General features: G+C 43.5%; 1 protein-coding gene across 3 annotated transcripts in view; it reads left to right on the top strand.

Annotated features, from left to right (window-relative positions):
* Positions 1-313: 313 nt before the first annotated feature.
* SIRT5 (sirtuin 5) overlaps positions 314-14,703 on the top strand; it is a 37,746-nt gene continuing 23,356 nt past the window's right edge. The window contains exons 1-4 of one of the 3 annotated variants that reach the window (XM_077886425.1): positions 314-504; positions 7,533-7,612; positions 8,204-8,355; positions 11,442-11,575. In XM_077886425.1, the coding sequence (XP_077742551.1) occupies positions 8,241-8,355; positions 11,442-11,575 (249 nt within the window). In that variant the 5' untranslated portion in view covers positions 314-504; positions 7,533-7,612; positions 8,204-8,240. The remainder of the gene's footprint in view (positions 505-7,532; positions 7,613-8,203; positions 8,356-11,441; positions 11,576-14,703) is intronic. The other 2 variants (XM_077886424.1, XM_077886426.1) reach the window with 2 other exon arrangements.

The following is a 14,703-nucleotide window of genomic DNA, read 5'->3' as shown; positions in this document are numbered from 1 at the left end:
CATCACTGGAAGCAGCGTTTCAAGGAGGGCTGCCCCAATCTGGAATGCACTGTCCCGCAGCTGCATCATCCAGCGGTGGCTCCAAGCAGAAAAGAGGTAATAAATCACGACTTAAGAGGGAGGGTCGCTCACAGAGGCCCGGGCAGGTGGGCCCGGCGCGGCGGGGACTGCTCGGCGGCCTCCCTCGGCTGCAGCGGACCCGGACCCCCGCGGGGCGGGGCGGGGCTGGCCGGGGGGGCGGGGCCATGGGCGGGGCCAGTCAGGGGGCGGGGCCAGCCAGGGGCGGGGCCTGCCGGCGCATGCGCGCTCCCCCGCTCCCGGGGTCCTTGACGGGCGGAGCAGCGAGGGGGAGGGGAGTGGACCCCCCGGAGCCCGCGGGCAGGGCCGCCACCCGTGCGGAGCCTCGAGCCCGGGCGTGCTCCGGACCTAGCCTGGGGGCCGCCGCCGCCCGGGAGACGAGGGAGGGGGCCGGAAGCGAGGTTCAAGGTCCGGCGGCCGGAGCAGGTGGGCCCGGTGGGCCGCCGCGCGGGGGGAGCCCGGGGGGCCTGCGCCGAGCGTCGGGTCCGGGGGAGCCCGCGCGGCCCCCGCCGCAGCCTGGGTGGCCCGTGACGGCGGCCGGGGCTGGTGGCTGCGGGGCGGGGGTGGGGCAGGGAGGTCGGGCTCCCGGAGAGGGTGCCTGAGGCTTGCGGGGCGAGGGGTCCGGAGGCCGGCGGGCGGGGAGCGAGCGCGGGGAGCCGGCTGTTGCGCGTTGCAGGCGGCGGGGGAGGAGCGGAGACCTGGGGAGCGTGGTGCTCGGGAGCCAGAGGCAGCACCTGCTTGCCGTGGGGGTGCGGGTGGCGGTGGGGGTGGGGGTGGGGGTGCGGGGGTGATCCAGCAGGCCCGAGGCTGGACGTGGCCAGGAGGAGCCAGACCACCACGCGGGTTAGCAGGTGGATGGAGGTGTCTGGTGGCCCTGGTGAGAGCAGTTGGTGGAGGGGATGGCCGGGCACTGCTCCATTGCACGCACTTAGCTCTGAGAGGTTCAAGAAGTATTTATCTGTGTAAGTTTTTGCAGTTCCTATTTTTGTTTTAAATATTTTTTTTTAATTTTTTATTTATTTATTTATGATAGTCACACAGAGAGAGAGAGAGAGAGGCAGAGACACAGGCAGAGGGAGAAGCAGGCTCCATGCCCCGGGAGCCCGACGTGGGATTCGATCCCGGGTCTCCAGGATCGCGCCCTGGGCCAAAGGCAGGCGCCAAACCGCTGCGCCACCCAGGGATCCCTAAATATTTTTTTAAAGATTTATTTATTTATGATGACACACAGAGAGAGAGAGAGAGAGAGAGAGAGAGAGAGAGAGGCAGAGGGAGGGAGAAGCAGGCTCCATGCAGGGAGCCCGACGCGGGACTCGATCCCGGGGCTCCAGGATCAGGCCCTGGGCTGAAGGCAGGGGCTAAACCGCTGAGCCACCCGGGGATCCTTAATCTCGAATTCCTGATCTAACCTTTCATTTGTTGTATTTTTCAGGACTGGTAGGATGCCACAGGGAGCATACAGACATTTTTCTTTTTTCTTTTTTTTTTTTCCTAATTCAGTAGGTGAGTTCAAAAGTTTGGTTAAACAAGAGACTGCCATTCACCCAGAATAACCTCCAGTGTTTGGGGAGCCAGTCCTACACCCAGAAAGCTCCCAATGACTGTTTGATGAATGCATTTATTTTCTCCCCTGTGGTCCTGTCTTCCCTCCCTGAATATAAAAGGCAGGGTAATGGATTTCTCCATTCACTGAATCAGCACAGTGGTGGCCTGTGCTGCCAGAGAAATTTGCTTTTCCACTTGAACAGGGTTGTAGGCTTGTGGAAGGTAGAGCCACTGCTCACCCTGACACCCCAGAGAGGCAAATAAATGTTGGCATAGAAGATGCTTCCAGTAGATCCTCTGTGGGAGCATCTTGAAAATAATCTTACGTTCTGAGCATTTTTTGATCTTGGAAGCACATTTCAGGTGGCACTGTTGTAAAACACGTAAATGTTTTGTATTTAATTCCTACTTTGCACATTCATGGAAAGACTTGCAGAACACCTTTGGATTAATGGAAAATTTAGCAAAGCGTTTCCCACATTCTTTAAAAAAAAAAAAAAAAAATCATGTGAAATGTTCACTGGTAAAACAGGAAGCATAATGGTTTTATGAGACCAGAAGTTTTCTGATTCATTAGTTAAGATAGACACGGAAAACTTAGATTCTACTAATAAATTAATAAGTTAGTATGAGAAGAGATATGAAATGCAAATGATATATATGTTTAGAATGTATTTTGATTGTATTATAGCCCGTGAGTGTGTGTATACATGCATCTGTATGTGTAATACACATGTGTGTCATTAGACATAATTCACGTCTAATGGATTAGATGAGACCTAAAGCTGTCTTCCCAAAAAGTACTTGGTGATTGCATTTCCTAGGCAAAGAATCTAGAAACTACTGATTTTTGGAAATGTTGAAACATGAACAAGTAAAACTTCGTCCTACTTTATTATTTTGAGTTCAGTGTTCCTGGTGAAAGTAATTTTATTACTCAATAATGAAAACATTTGAATAGGAAAACTTAGATGAAAAATTAGTAACATTTTACCCAGGCATTATGTCCTAATCTTGTCAATCATACAATAAAAAATTCCTTAATATTCCCAAGTGTTTAAAAAAATTTTTTAAAAGATTTTATTAAGTAATATCTACACCCAAAGTGGGGCTTAGACTCACAACCCTAGGATCAAGAGTCTCATGCTCTACCTAATAAGCCAGCTGGGCACCCCAGTATTCTCAAATTTTTGACAACTGTTTATAATTAGCAACAAATTCAATACTCCTGCTCAGAATAGAATGAAGATTTGTCTTCATTTCATAGCTATTTGGCAGAAGACCTATCACTGAGACCTTCTTGCATAAGAACTGTATAGACAAAGAGCACTGTAGCCGGCTGCTTTATTTTAATGCCTCTGTTGATTGGATTTTCCTTAAATTGTTTAAAGTTCTTAATGCTTTAAAATCCTACCTTCATGTCTGAGGAAAAAAATAGGACAGTTTATTCAGGAGTTACCTAGAAGTCTTTGACCGTAAGCAGGAATGTTTGCAAACATTTGAAAACCTACAGAAGAAGAAAAGAATTTTCTGGAACAAAGTGATGTCTTCAAATTTTAGCAGTGGAGTCAAACATTTTTTTTTTTTTTAAGATTTTACTTATTTACTCATGAGAGACACGCAGAGGGAGAAGCAGGCTCCATGCGGGGTCTCCAGGATCATGCCCTGGACTGAAGGCGGCGCTAAACCGCTGAGCCACCAGGCCTGCCCAAACATCTTCCTTTTTGAGAGAAGTAACTAAAGATATATATTAAGCTAAAAATGATCACATAAGTAACTTCATGTAATACGTGTGAAAGTTTTAGGCAAGTTAGTATTCCCAGTATTGGGAACTTTGATTTTCACAGTTTTTATCAAGATGTGCAGATTTAACAGTTATCACCTATGACAGTATCTTAAAGCCTCAAATGAATTTTTTCTTGATAATTATTGAAGCTGGCTGATGGGAGCATAAGAATTCATTATACTATTTTTGTGTATGTTTAAGTTTTTCCATAATTAAAAAAAACTATCAACACCTCACTTGTTACTTACTGAGGTGTTTAAAATAATTAGTTTTTCCAAATAAATTGAAGTTTCTTAAAAGCCTATCCTGCCCATGCCAGGTGAAAATCATGTCAAGCCATTTCCCCCTTGCATCCTTTATAAATGGGGCACTAGGGTGATTTTCATGATGGTTCAGCATTCCCATTGTTGCAGTCTGCAGGCTGCTTACCAGGGTTCCTCTGTACCCAAGTCAGCCCACCTTCCCCCACCCCCATCAGCAGCCAGGGGCCTTTTTTGGTGTTCCCAGGCTCTGACCTGCATTCCTTCTTTGCAGAAAGGACTCCAGGCAGCGAGAGGGTCTTGTCCCATGAGGTTGTTGTAGAAACCAGCACTACACCATTTTTCTCTAACCTACCCTCTTTTTCAAAATTCCAAGCTTCTTCTCTAATCTTTTTGATTACATCAGGGATGGGTTATGCTGCAAATTTGTCATTGTGCTTGCTTTTTGTTTTTAAGTAAGGTTTATTGAAATCTGACTTAGGTATTATGAAATTTCACCCTTCTTATTATACAGTTCCATGAGTTTTTGGAAACCACTACAAAATAAAGACATAGAATTTTCCACTGCTTTACTGCTTTAAAAAAGTTCCCTGGCCCTCCCTGCCTCCTCCCTCCCCCAGTTCCTGCAAACCAAGGATATGATTTCTGTACCTACAGTTTTGCTCTTTCATAATATCATATAAATGATCTCAATAGTATGTAGGTTTTGGTTTTAGCTTCATTTGCTTAGCATAATGCTTTTCTTTATTTTTTGTTACTTCAAAATAATTCTAGGTTTACAGAAATGTTGCAGAAATAGTACACAGAATTCCCATATATTGTTCATCCAATTTCCCCTAAGGTTAACGTGTTACCAAACTAGAATACAAGGATCTAAACCAGGACATTGACATTGGCAAGATACTGTTTGCTATTTTTGCCTCTGCAAAATTTCACTCAAATTTTGCCACTTCTCCCAGCAGTGTCTCCTTTCATGTCTTGGATCCAACCCAGAATCCCTTTGGAGAATTTCTTTGTCATGTCTCTTTAAGTCTGCAATCTGGGGAGAAGTCCCCAGTCTTTATTTTTCATTATCTTGGTAACTTTTTTGAAGAGTACCAGTCAATTTTGCTGTAGAATGCTTCCGCCACTGGAGTTTGTGTATTTTTAATAATTAAATGCATTTTGGGGGAAATTCTACAGAAGTGATGTTTTGCCCTCTCATTGGATCCTCTAAGGAGGTAGATGAAGTCAGTATGTCTTATTACTGACGATGTTAATTTTGATCACTCAGTTGAGGTTGGGTCTGTTAGCTTTTTCTCCTGTCAAGTTACTATTGCATAATACTTTAAAAGCTCACTCATGTTTTTGCATAGAGTAGCAGTTTATTCTTTTCATTGTGGAATAATATTTCATTGTATAGATGAATCACAGTTGGTGTTTTGTTTTGTTTTGTTTTTTGTTTTTCCCCCTTTATAAGTTGACGGACATTTGGTTTGCTTCCTTGTTTTGTCCTGGCCCTATGCAATGGACCCTGGTGTTCTGTTGAACATAATTTCACAGAGTACCAACATCAGACAAGGCTCTCCTGTGATCACAGTGAATCAGGACAAAGACAAGACAACTCCATCAATTAGGTCTGAACCCAGACAAAAACAAGAACATTTTCTAAACCACAAAAATGACAGACCATCCTCCTATCCTGGCTAATAGGAGAGACTGCTGCGTCTTGATCCCAGCTCTAGCCCTGTTTCACTCGTTGCACCTTTTCAGGAAGGTTCACGAAGATAACCAAGGTGTCCTATTCCCTGACGGTCTAGAACAAAGCTTGCTTCTAGCAACTCTCACTAGCCTTCCTGACACAGACCCGGCTCCTGTAATAAATCCGTGCTAACACTGTACCTGAGACACTTTGCAGGTCCTCAGTGTGCTGCTCTCTCCTTGCAACTTGCTCAACCTCAGGTGTGTTTGTGGTCTTTCACTGGAGAGCATGGACACTGTAAACCTACAAACACATGCATTGAAAATCCTTGCTTTTCCTCTGGTCTCCAAACATGCTATTTCTCACCCCACCTCCAACTCTTTTTACTCATTACTTGGGAAATCTTCCATTTTTTAAAATGCAAATATAGATAAATGCTATAGTATATACTATCTCCTTCCGTTTCTCTTACAAAACACTATATGCATCTGACTTTCCCCTCGTTATATTCTGGAGATATCGGTCAAGGCTCTAGAGAATGTCTTGGGATGCCTGGCTGGGTCAGGCGGTAGAGCATGCAGCTCTTGATCTTGGGGTTGTAAATTTAAGCCCTATGTTGGGCATAGAGCTTACATTAAAAAAAAAAAAAAAAGATTAAGAGAGAATGTCTTTTTTTTTTTTTTAACATGAAATCAGCACATTGGAATGCTTTGTGGAATGAAATAATCCAATTTGTCACTAACAGGTTTTTAAAACCTTTTTATTTTATTTTTCATTTTAAAATTTTTTTAGTAACTGGTTTTTGAGCCTCATCTTCCAGACATTTTAAAATATTTTAAAAATTTTATTTAAATTCAATTAACATATAATGTATCATTGGTTTCAGAGGTAGATTCAGTGATTCATTAGTTTTATGTAACACTGCTCTTTCCACCCTGTCCTCCTTAATGTCTGTCACCCAGTTACCCCCTCCCCCTACCTCCCTCCCCTCAGTTTGTTTCCTATGGTTAAGAGTCTCTTATGGTTTCAGACATTTATTTTTAACCTCTCTTACTATCCTCTGCTCTGCTTATACCAGCCATCACTTCTTTTTTTTTTTTGTCTGCTTATAAATACAGTGGCAAGTTACATTTAATCACTTTGTTCATTTGTTTTTTTTAAATTGTAGTAAAATACACAGAACATAAAAATTTACCATCTTAACCATTTTTTTTATTCATGAAAGACCGAGAGAGGCAGAGACATAGGTAGAAGGAGAAGCAGGCTTCCTGTGGGGAGCCCAATGCAGGACTGATCCCAGGATTCCATCCCAGGACCTCAGGATCACCACCTGAGCCAAATGCAGATGCTCAACCCCTGAGCCTCCCGAGTGCCCCCCATCTTTTTTTTTTAAGGTTTTATTTATTCGTGAGAGACAGAGAGAGGCAGAGACAGAGGCAGAGGGAGAAGCAGGCTCCCTGCAGGGAGCCCAATGTGGGACCCGATTCCAGGACCCCAGGATCACGCCCTGGGCCAAAGGCAGACACTTAACCGCTGAGCCACCCAGGCGCCCCAATGTGCCCCTTTTTAAGGGAACAGTTCAGTAGTGTTAAGTGAGTACATTTACTTTGTTGTATAATCAGTCTCTAAAACTTTTTATTTTACAAAGCTGAAACCCTATGCCCATTACCTTTATTTTTAAACTATCCTATAGTTCACATACAGGAAAATAACCCTTTTTGAGTGTAGTGTTTCGTGGGTTTCGACAGACACAATCCTGTAACCACAGCCTTAATCAAGTCGTAGGACAGTTTTGTCACCCTTGAGAATCCCCTCCGGCCCCTTTGTGTTTTCACTCCTCCCTGCTCAGGCAGCCACTGGACCTATTTTCTGTTCCCTTAGTTTTGTCCCTTCTAGAATGTCATATTGGTGGATTCATATGCATATTTTATTGTCATTCTGGGTATTGTGACTGTGCCATTGTTTACTGAACTCATCCCCCATTGATAGGTTGTTTCCAATCAACCACAGTGATCTAAAGAACAACTGTAGATCTGTCATTTTGGATGTGGGCAACTCTGTTTAAAAATTTTCCACACTTGGGATTGCTAGGTCAAAGGGCAAATGCACTGGTAATTTTGATAGGTTGTCTTCCAAAGGGATTATGACATTTTGGTAAATGTATTATTTTTCTGTTTTCTAGATCTACAGACCTTTCATTCTGAGTTCTTCCAACAGTTTGCCCACTCGATCAGAGTCAGCCCTGCCAGTTACCCTTTTGATGTCAGTGAGCCAAATATTGTCCTCCTCTGTGTCTGGTTTTTTATAAAATTCCTCAGGGCTGGATAGAAATTTACTAAATGTGCTTTAAGTCACAGTTTCTTTTGACTTGATGTTCTCTTGGTCTTATTTGGTGGCATAGTACAAGTCTTCCCTGCCCAGTTCCATTCTCAGAATTTACATTCTCGTAGAAACTGTATTTTGATCAAAAGTTGAGAAGGCATGCCTTTTCCTTACCTTTTCATACCTTTTAAAAAGCAGAACTTGATTTTTTCAAATGAATTTTTCCATCTTACCCCTTCCCAAGCCTCTAAGGCAGTATTTCTCAAACTTGGAGAATACTGCTGGTCTGGGAGCCAGTCTTTGAGAACCACTGCTTCAGGGCCCCTGGGAGTGCTTGAGAACATAAGTGGGAAACAGTTGGTTTAGAGGACGAATACCATCCAGATCTGTTACTAATGATTTTTATAAAGGGCATTCTTACATATATACACACACACACACACACACACACACACACACACATATAGATAGATACACACATGTATGTACAAAAACAAGTTGATTTTATTTGTTTCTGTGGTTTTTTTCTAGAACCCATCTCAGGAATTAGTACCACAAAGACAACTTGATGCAACCTCTTCAGATTGCCCCCTGTCGATTACTTTATGGGCTGTATCGTGGATTGAAGTCTCCAGCCTCCACTGGAACCCGGATTTGCCCAGCAATGGCTCGACCAAGTTCAAGTAGGTCTTTCTCAGCCTGCCACCCCCTTCATCTCCAGTGGAATTTGTAGTACCTGAGAGTTCCTGGACTTTGAGGGGGAATGTCTATAGTGGCGCGAGTGCTAGGCAAGCTTTTGGAGAAAGCTGCCATCTTTCCTCAGGCAAGCCCCTTCCAGGACAGGGTCTGGGATTACCTCTGAGTAGTCAAACTGAAGTCCTTTGGATACATTTTATTGCTTCTCCCAGAATATTTGCATTCAAGCTTCTCACCTAGGATTTGTCTTTTAAAGTCCTTGCCTCTCAGCGAGGTTTGTCCTTACAGCATTATATGGAGTTAAATGTTCTGCACAGATGGGATTCTTATCTCTAGCTGGGCTCTTAATCTGTAGTGAATATAGTGCCTAACAGATTTATATAATACAGGATCTTTGGTGGGCCTGTTAAACGTGTGTTAGTATGGTATTGAAAGGCCAAGCTGACCTCTTTTTGTTATTTTTCAACTTCTGGATAACTTCTTTCTAATATTGCAAGTGTGCCCAGACATACCAGCCCCTCCTTCCATTTTGCCCAAGTTCAGGAACAGAAAACAACCAAATCCCTTGGGAATAAGGCAGGCTGCTTGAATCTATGGGGGACCCACAGCTGTGTGCTTGCTTGACTTCTGCCCAGAGTGGGCCATCTGGGTTTGGAACTGCAAAATGTCCTGGGGTATTTTCCCTCAGTCATTGGGAAATGCCTCTTCTTCTTTCTTCTTTCTTCTCCTCCTCCCCCTCCTCCTCCTCCCCTTCCCCCACCTCCTCCTCCTTCTCTAGATTTTACACCATGTTAACATTATTGTATTTGCATCCTGTTTTCCTTTTTTTTTTTTTTAATTTTTTAATTTATTTATGATAGTCACACAGAGAGAGAGAGAGAGAGAGAGAGAGAGGCAGAGACACAGGCAGAGGGAGAAGCAGGCTCCATGCACCGGGAGCCCGACGTGGGATTCGATCCCGGGTCTCCAGGATCGCGCCCTGGGCCAAAGGCAGGCGCTAAACCGCTGCGCCACCCAGGGATCCCTGCATCCTGTTTTCCAAGAACCAAATCCAAGCTGACCTTCTTGTTTCTAGAAGTTGCTAAAAGTGGGACCTTAATAGAATCACCTTAACTAGGATCTATTCATCAGGATGATGTTTCAGGTTTTTGTTTTGTTTTTTGTTTTTTGTTTTTTTTTTAAAGATGTTTAGAGCTAAGGGAAAGCATTATGAGTGAACTTTGAAGTCCTTGAGAACATTTGTAGGGTTTGAACCCTGAAGTCATACAAAGAGTCCCTAGTAACGTACTCTTTTTTCTATTAAGCATCTTGTTTTTTTCAGGAGATTAGACCAAACTGCAAACTCTAATCCGCCCAGACTGGGTTTCTTTTTTTGAATTCTTCCTGGTTGGACAGCTTTAGTGAGCCTCATTTGTCATACTGGTCTATCTCCGAAGGGAATGTGAGCGTGGGCTAAGCTTCGGCATGGTCGGCAAATGGTTGGGCTAGTTATATCATAAGGGAACAGTGTACCAGCACCATCTTAAATCCTTTGGGACTTAAACTTCCTAACGTGATCCCAGAGAGTGCCTGGGAGGGGCACCTGGGTGGCTCAGTCAGTAAAATGTCTGCCTTTGGCTCAGGTCATGATCTCAGAGTCCTGGGATTGATCGAGTCCTGAGTCAGGCTCCCTGCTCAGTGGGGAGCCTGCTTCTCCCTCTCCTTCTGCCCCTCCCCCTGCTTGTGTGCTCTTTCTGTCAAATAAATAAAATCTTAAAAAAAAAAAAAAAAAAAAGAATGCAGTTGGAGAGGGAGTTGGATCCTCTGCTTCTTTGTTTCTGAGAGTCTACTTTTACTCCCTGTGCCTTCTTACCAATAGCCAGAGAGGAAGGGAAGGGAAGAAGGGATGGGGATCTTTATTGAGGTTCTCAGTCCTGGGCCAGTCATGAAGGTGACTCTGGGCTTACCAGGCTGAGGTCTTATAAGGAAGGTGGCAATATATGAGAGACCAACAATCTGTCTTACCAGCTTGGGGTACAAAATAGAGTCATGTTCCTTTTCATATCTCAGTTCATTGTCTCTCCACCTCCATCCCCCTATCTCTCCTTTTCTCCATCTCGGCTATCCCCAGTTCCATCTCTCAGGGGATGCTCCTTCATTCCAGGGTCTCCATTGCCTCCAGTGGGGGAGACCAGAAAACCTGCTGCACCAAAGACTCACCTGCACTTTTGCCAAAATTTGCAGTGCATTAGCATAGGTTAGCCACTCTGGGGAGATGTCTGTGTTGGTGGTGGTGGGGGTGGTGGTCACAGGCAGTGCTGGTCTGGCATTTTCCCATCCATTAGCTTTTAAAAATCTTTCTAACAGCCTGCTTGTGGGAAGGCAGTACTGTGTACATCAAACAGCCAGAGAGCAGAGGGCAAGTCCTTTCCATCAGAGCTCACAGGTGGATGGATGGGAGACAGCCGAGATTCAAAGCCAGAGTCATGGGCCCTGCTTCTTTCTTTAAGATGCTATATGCTCGCACATTAGGCCACATGAATGGTGTCTTCATGGTACAGGAGTGATTTTTTTTTTTTAATTTTTAAAATTTAATTTAATTTATTTTTAAAAGATTTTATTTATACATTTGATAGAGAGCATAAGCAGGGGAGCAACAGGAAGCGGCAGAGGGAGAAGCAGGCTCCCCAGTGAGCAGGGAGCCCAATGTGGGGCTTTATCCCATGACCCTGGGATCATGACCTGAGCCAAAGGCAGATGCTTAACTGACTGAGCCACCCAGGTGGCCCTGATTTTTTTAAAGATGTATTTGCTTATTTTAGAGAGAGAGACAATCTCAAGCAGACTCCATGCCCAGCGTGGACCCTGATACGGGGCTCAATCTCTCGACCCTGAGATAGCAACTTGAGTGGAAATCGAGAGTCAGATGCTCAACTGCCTGAACCATGCAGGTGCCCCTGTATAGGACTGATTTTTATTTGAGTATCCGAAAGTATGATTTCACACGAGGTCAAGTCCAAATAGGAACAATCAATACAGGATATAAATGTCCACATGGTACACTGGATTTATAAAGATTTTGTTCTTTCTTCAGATATGGCTGATTTTCGGAAGCTTTTTGCAAAAGCGAAGCACATAGTCATCATTTCAGGGGCTGGCGTTAGTGCTGAGAGCGGAGTCCCAACTTTCAGAGGAGCTGGGGGCTACTGGAGAAAATGGCAAGCTCAGGTGAGGGGCGTTTCCAGAATTCCAAGGGTTTCCTCTGAATGAAACCGTGGCAGAGTTTGACTCAAAGCCTGATGCCTAACCCAGGGGGCAAAGTTCCAAAATTAACTGTGATTCTTGTCTTGCTTATTGTGGCATCGAAACATAGTGTGTGTGATGAAGGATTAAGGTCTCAGACATAAGCAAAATAGCCGCTTTCCTTGCTTTCTAGATCTGTATAGATTGTATTTATTCCCATAACAATTTATTTTTTTAATTTTTTTAAAGGTTTTATTCATGAGAGAGAGAGAGAGGCAGAGGCACAGGCAGAGGGAGGAGCAGCCTCCCTGGGGGTAGCCCGATGTGGGACTTGATCCCAGGACCCTGGGATCACGCCCTGAGCTGAAGGCAGATGCTCAACCACTGAGCCATCCAGGCATCCCATATTCTTATAACAATTTGGATTTCTTCTGGTAATTAGAGTCAGAGAAATCTTGGTTAGCATAGTTCATCACTCTTCTACAGATTTTGAAATTAAATACTACACATTTTTTTAAAAATATTTTATTTATTATTTATTTATTTAAGTCACAGACAGAGAGAGAGAGAGGCAGAGACACAGGCAGAGAGAGAAGCAGGCTCCATGCACCAGGAGCCCGACATGGGATTCGATCCCGGGTCTCCAGGATCGCGCCCTGGGCCAAAGGCAGGCGCCAAACCGCTGCACCACCCAGGGATCCCTAAATACTACACATTTTTAAAGTTCCTGTGACTTTTCATGTATTTTTAAAAGATTTTATTTATTTATTTGAGAGAGAGAGAGAGTGCATGAGTGGCGGTGGGGGGTAGACAGAGGGAGAGAGAGAAACAGATGCTCCGCTGAGCAGGGAGCCCCATGGTGGGGCTCAATCCCAGGACCCTTAGATCATGAGCTGAGCCCAAGGCAGATGCTTGACCACCTGAGCCACCCAGGTACCCTTGAAATTTTCATATCTAAAGCCACAGTTGCACTGTTGAAGGCTTAGAGCTTCATGTGTAAAACTTTATATGAAGGCTATTAGAATGAAAGCTCTATGGGCATGAACTTTTTAAAAATTCAATTTGTATTAAGGTAAAAATAAAATAAATTAAGATTTACATTTGTATTCAGGTATAATAAATAGTTGACCCTTGAACAACCCAGGTTTGAATTGCGTGGGTCCACTGACACATGGATTTTTTTTTTCTATATATATTATAAAATTTTTTTAGATTTGCAACAGTTTGAAAAAACTCACAGATGAGCAGCATAACCTAGAGATATTTAAAAATGTAAGAAAAAGGTATGTCATAAATTCATAAATGCATGAAATATATGTAGATACTAGTCTGTTTTTATCATTTACTACCATACAAATTTATTATAAAAATTTAAAATTTATTAAAACTTACGTACACAAATGCAGACCACATATGGTGCCATTCTTAGTCTAGAGAAATGTAAACAAATGTAATGATGCAGTATTAAATCTCACTTAAACCTGACTATAGTGCCTACCGTACTTCTGTAATAGTTTTGTAGCTACCTCCTCCTGTTGCTGTTGCGGTGAGCTCAAGTATTGCAAGTATCTGTTTAAGATTTGGTGTGACACTAGTCATCTCTATGTGAGCAGTTTGTCCCTCCAGTAAATTTCATGTTGCAGTAAAGAGTAATCTCAAAAACAAACAAACAAACAAACAAACAGACAAAAACAAAAAAAAAACCAACAAAAAAGAGTAATCTCTTGGAATACCACTTTGCACCAGTGAGAATGGCTAAAATTAACAAGACAGGAAACAACAAATGTTGGCCAGGATGTGGACAATGCTGGTAGGAATGCAGGCTGGTGCTGCCACTCTGGAAAACAGTATGAAGGTTCCTGGAGAAGTTAAAAATAGAGCTACCTTCCCACCCAGTAATTGTACTCCTGGGTATTTACCCCAAAGATACAGATGTAGTGAAATGACAGGACACCTGTACCCCAATGTTCATAGAAGAAATGTCCACAATAGCCAGACTGTGGAAAGTGCTGAGATGTCCTTGGACAGATGAATGGATAAAGAAGATGTGGTATAGATATACTATGGAATATTACTCAGCCGTCAGAGAGGATGAATACCTATATTTACATCGACATGGATGGAACTGTAGGGTATTATGTTGAGTGCTAGAAGTCAGTCGAAGAAGGACAATGATCATACGGTTTCACTCCTTTTTAATTTTTTTTTAATTTTTATTTATTTACTTATGATAGTCACAGAGAGAGAGAGAGGCAGAGACACAGGCAGAGGGAGAAGCAGGCTCTATGCACCGGGAGCCTGATATGGGATTCGATCCCGGGTCTCCAGGATCGCGCCCTGGGCCAAAGGCAGGCGCTAAACCGCTGCGCCACCCAGGGATCCCATACGGTTTCACTCCTATGCGGATATAAGAAATAGGGATAGGGACTATAAGGAAAGGGGAAAAACTGAGTGGGGAAAAATTAGAGAGGAAGAAAACCATGAGAAACTCCTAACTCTGAAAAATAAAAAGTTGCAGAAGAAGAGTTGGGGTGGGGGGAGAGGATAACTGGGTGGTGGGCATTCAGGAAGGAATGTGGTGTGATGAGCACTGGGTGTTATACTATATGTTGGCCAATTGAATTTAAATAGGAAAAATTTTAAAAAGAGTGATCTCTTGGGGTTCCCGTATATTTTTCATCATGCTTAGTGCAATATGATCAACCCTGAATCCTACCATGGGACCCATGCAAAGTGCCACTAGTGATGTAGAAAATGCTCCCAAAAAGCTGAGGAAAGTCATGACATGACATTTTTTAAAAAAGTTGAATTGCTTGATATGACCTATAGATTGAGGTCTGCCACTGTGGTTGCCCACCAATTATTTCAGGAAGATCCATTGGAAAAAAAAAAAAAAAAAAAGGAAATTCATGAGGCCATCGCCATAGCTACACCAGCAGGTGCAAAAATCTTGCACTTTTTTGTGAAATACATATATATATTTTTTATTTGTAAATGTTTTATTTGTTTATTCATGAGAGACAGAGAGAGACACAGGCAGAGGGAGAAGCAGGCTCCCTACAAGGGGCCTCATGTGAGACTCGATCCTGGATCCCAGGATCACACCCTGAGCC

Source organism: Canis aureus, chromosome 37 (assembly GCF_053574225.1).
Source record: "Canis aureus isolate CA01 chromosome 37, VMU_Caureus_v.1.0, whole genome shotgun sequence".
Lineage (NCBI taxonomy): Eukaryota > Metazoa > Chordata > Mammalia > Carnivora > Canidae > Canis > Canis aureus.
Note: the sequence above shows the minus strand (reverse complement) of the source record. Positions and strands in the feature narration are given on the sequence as shown.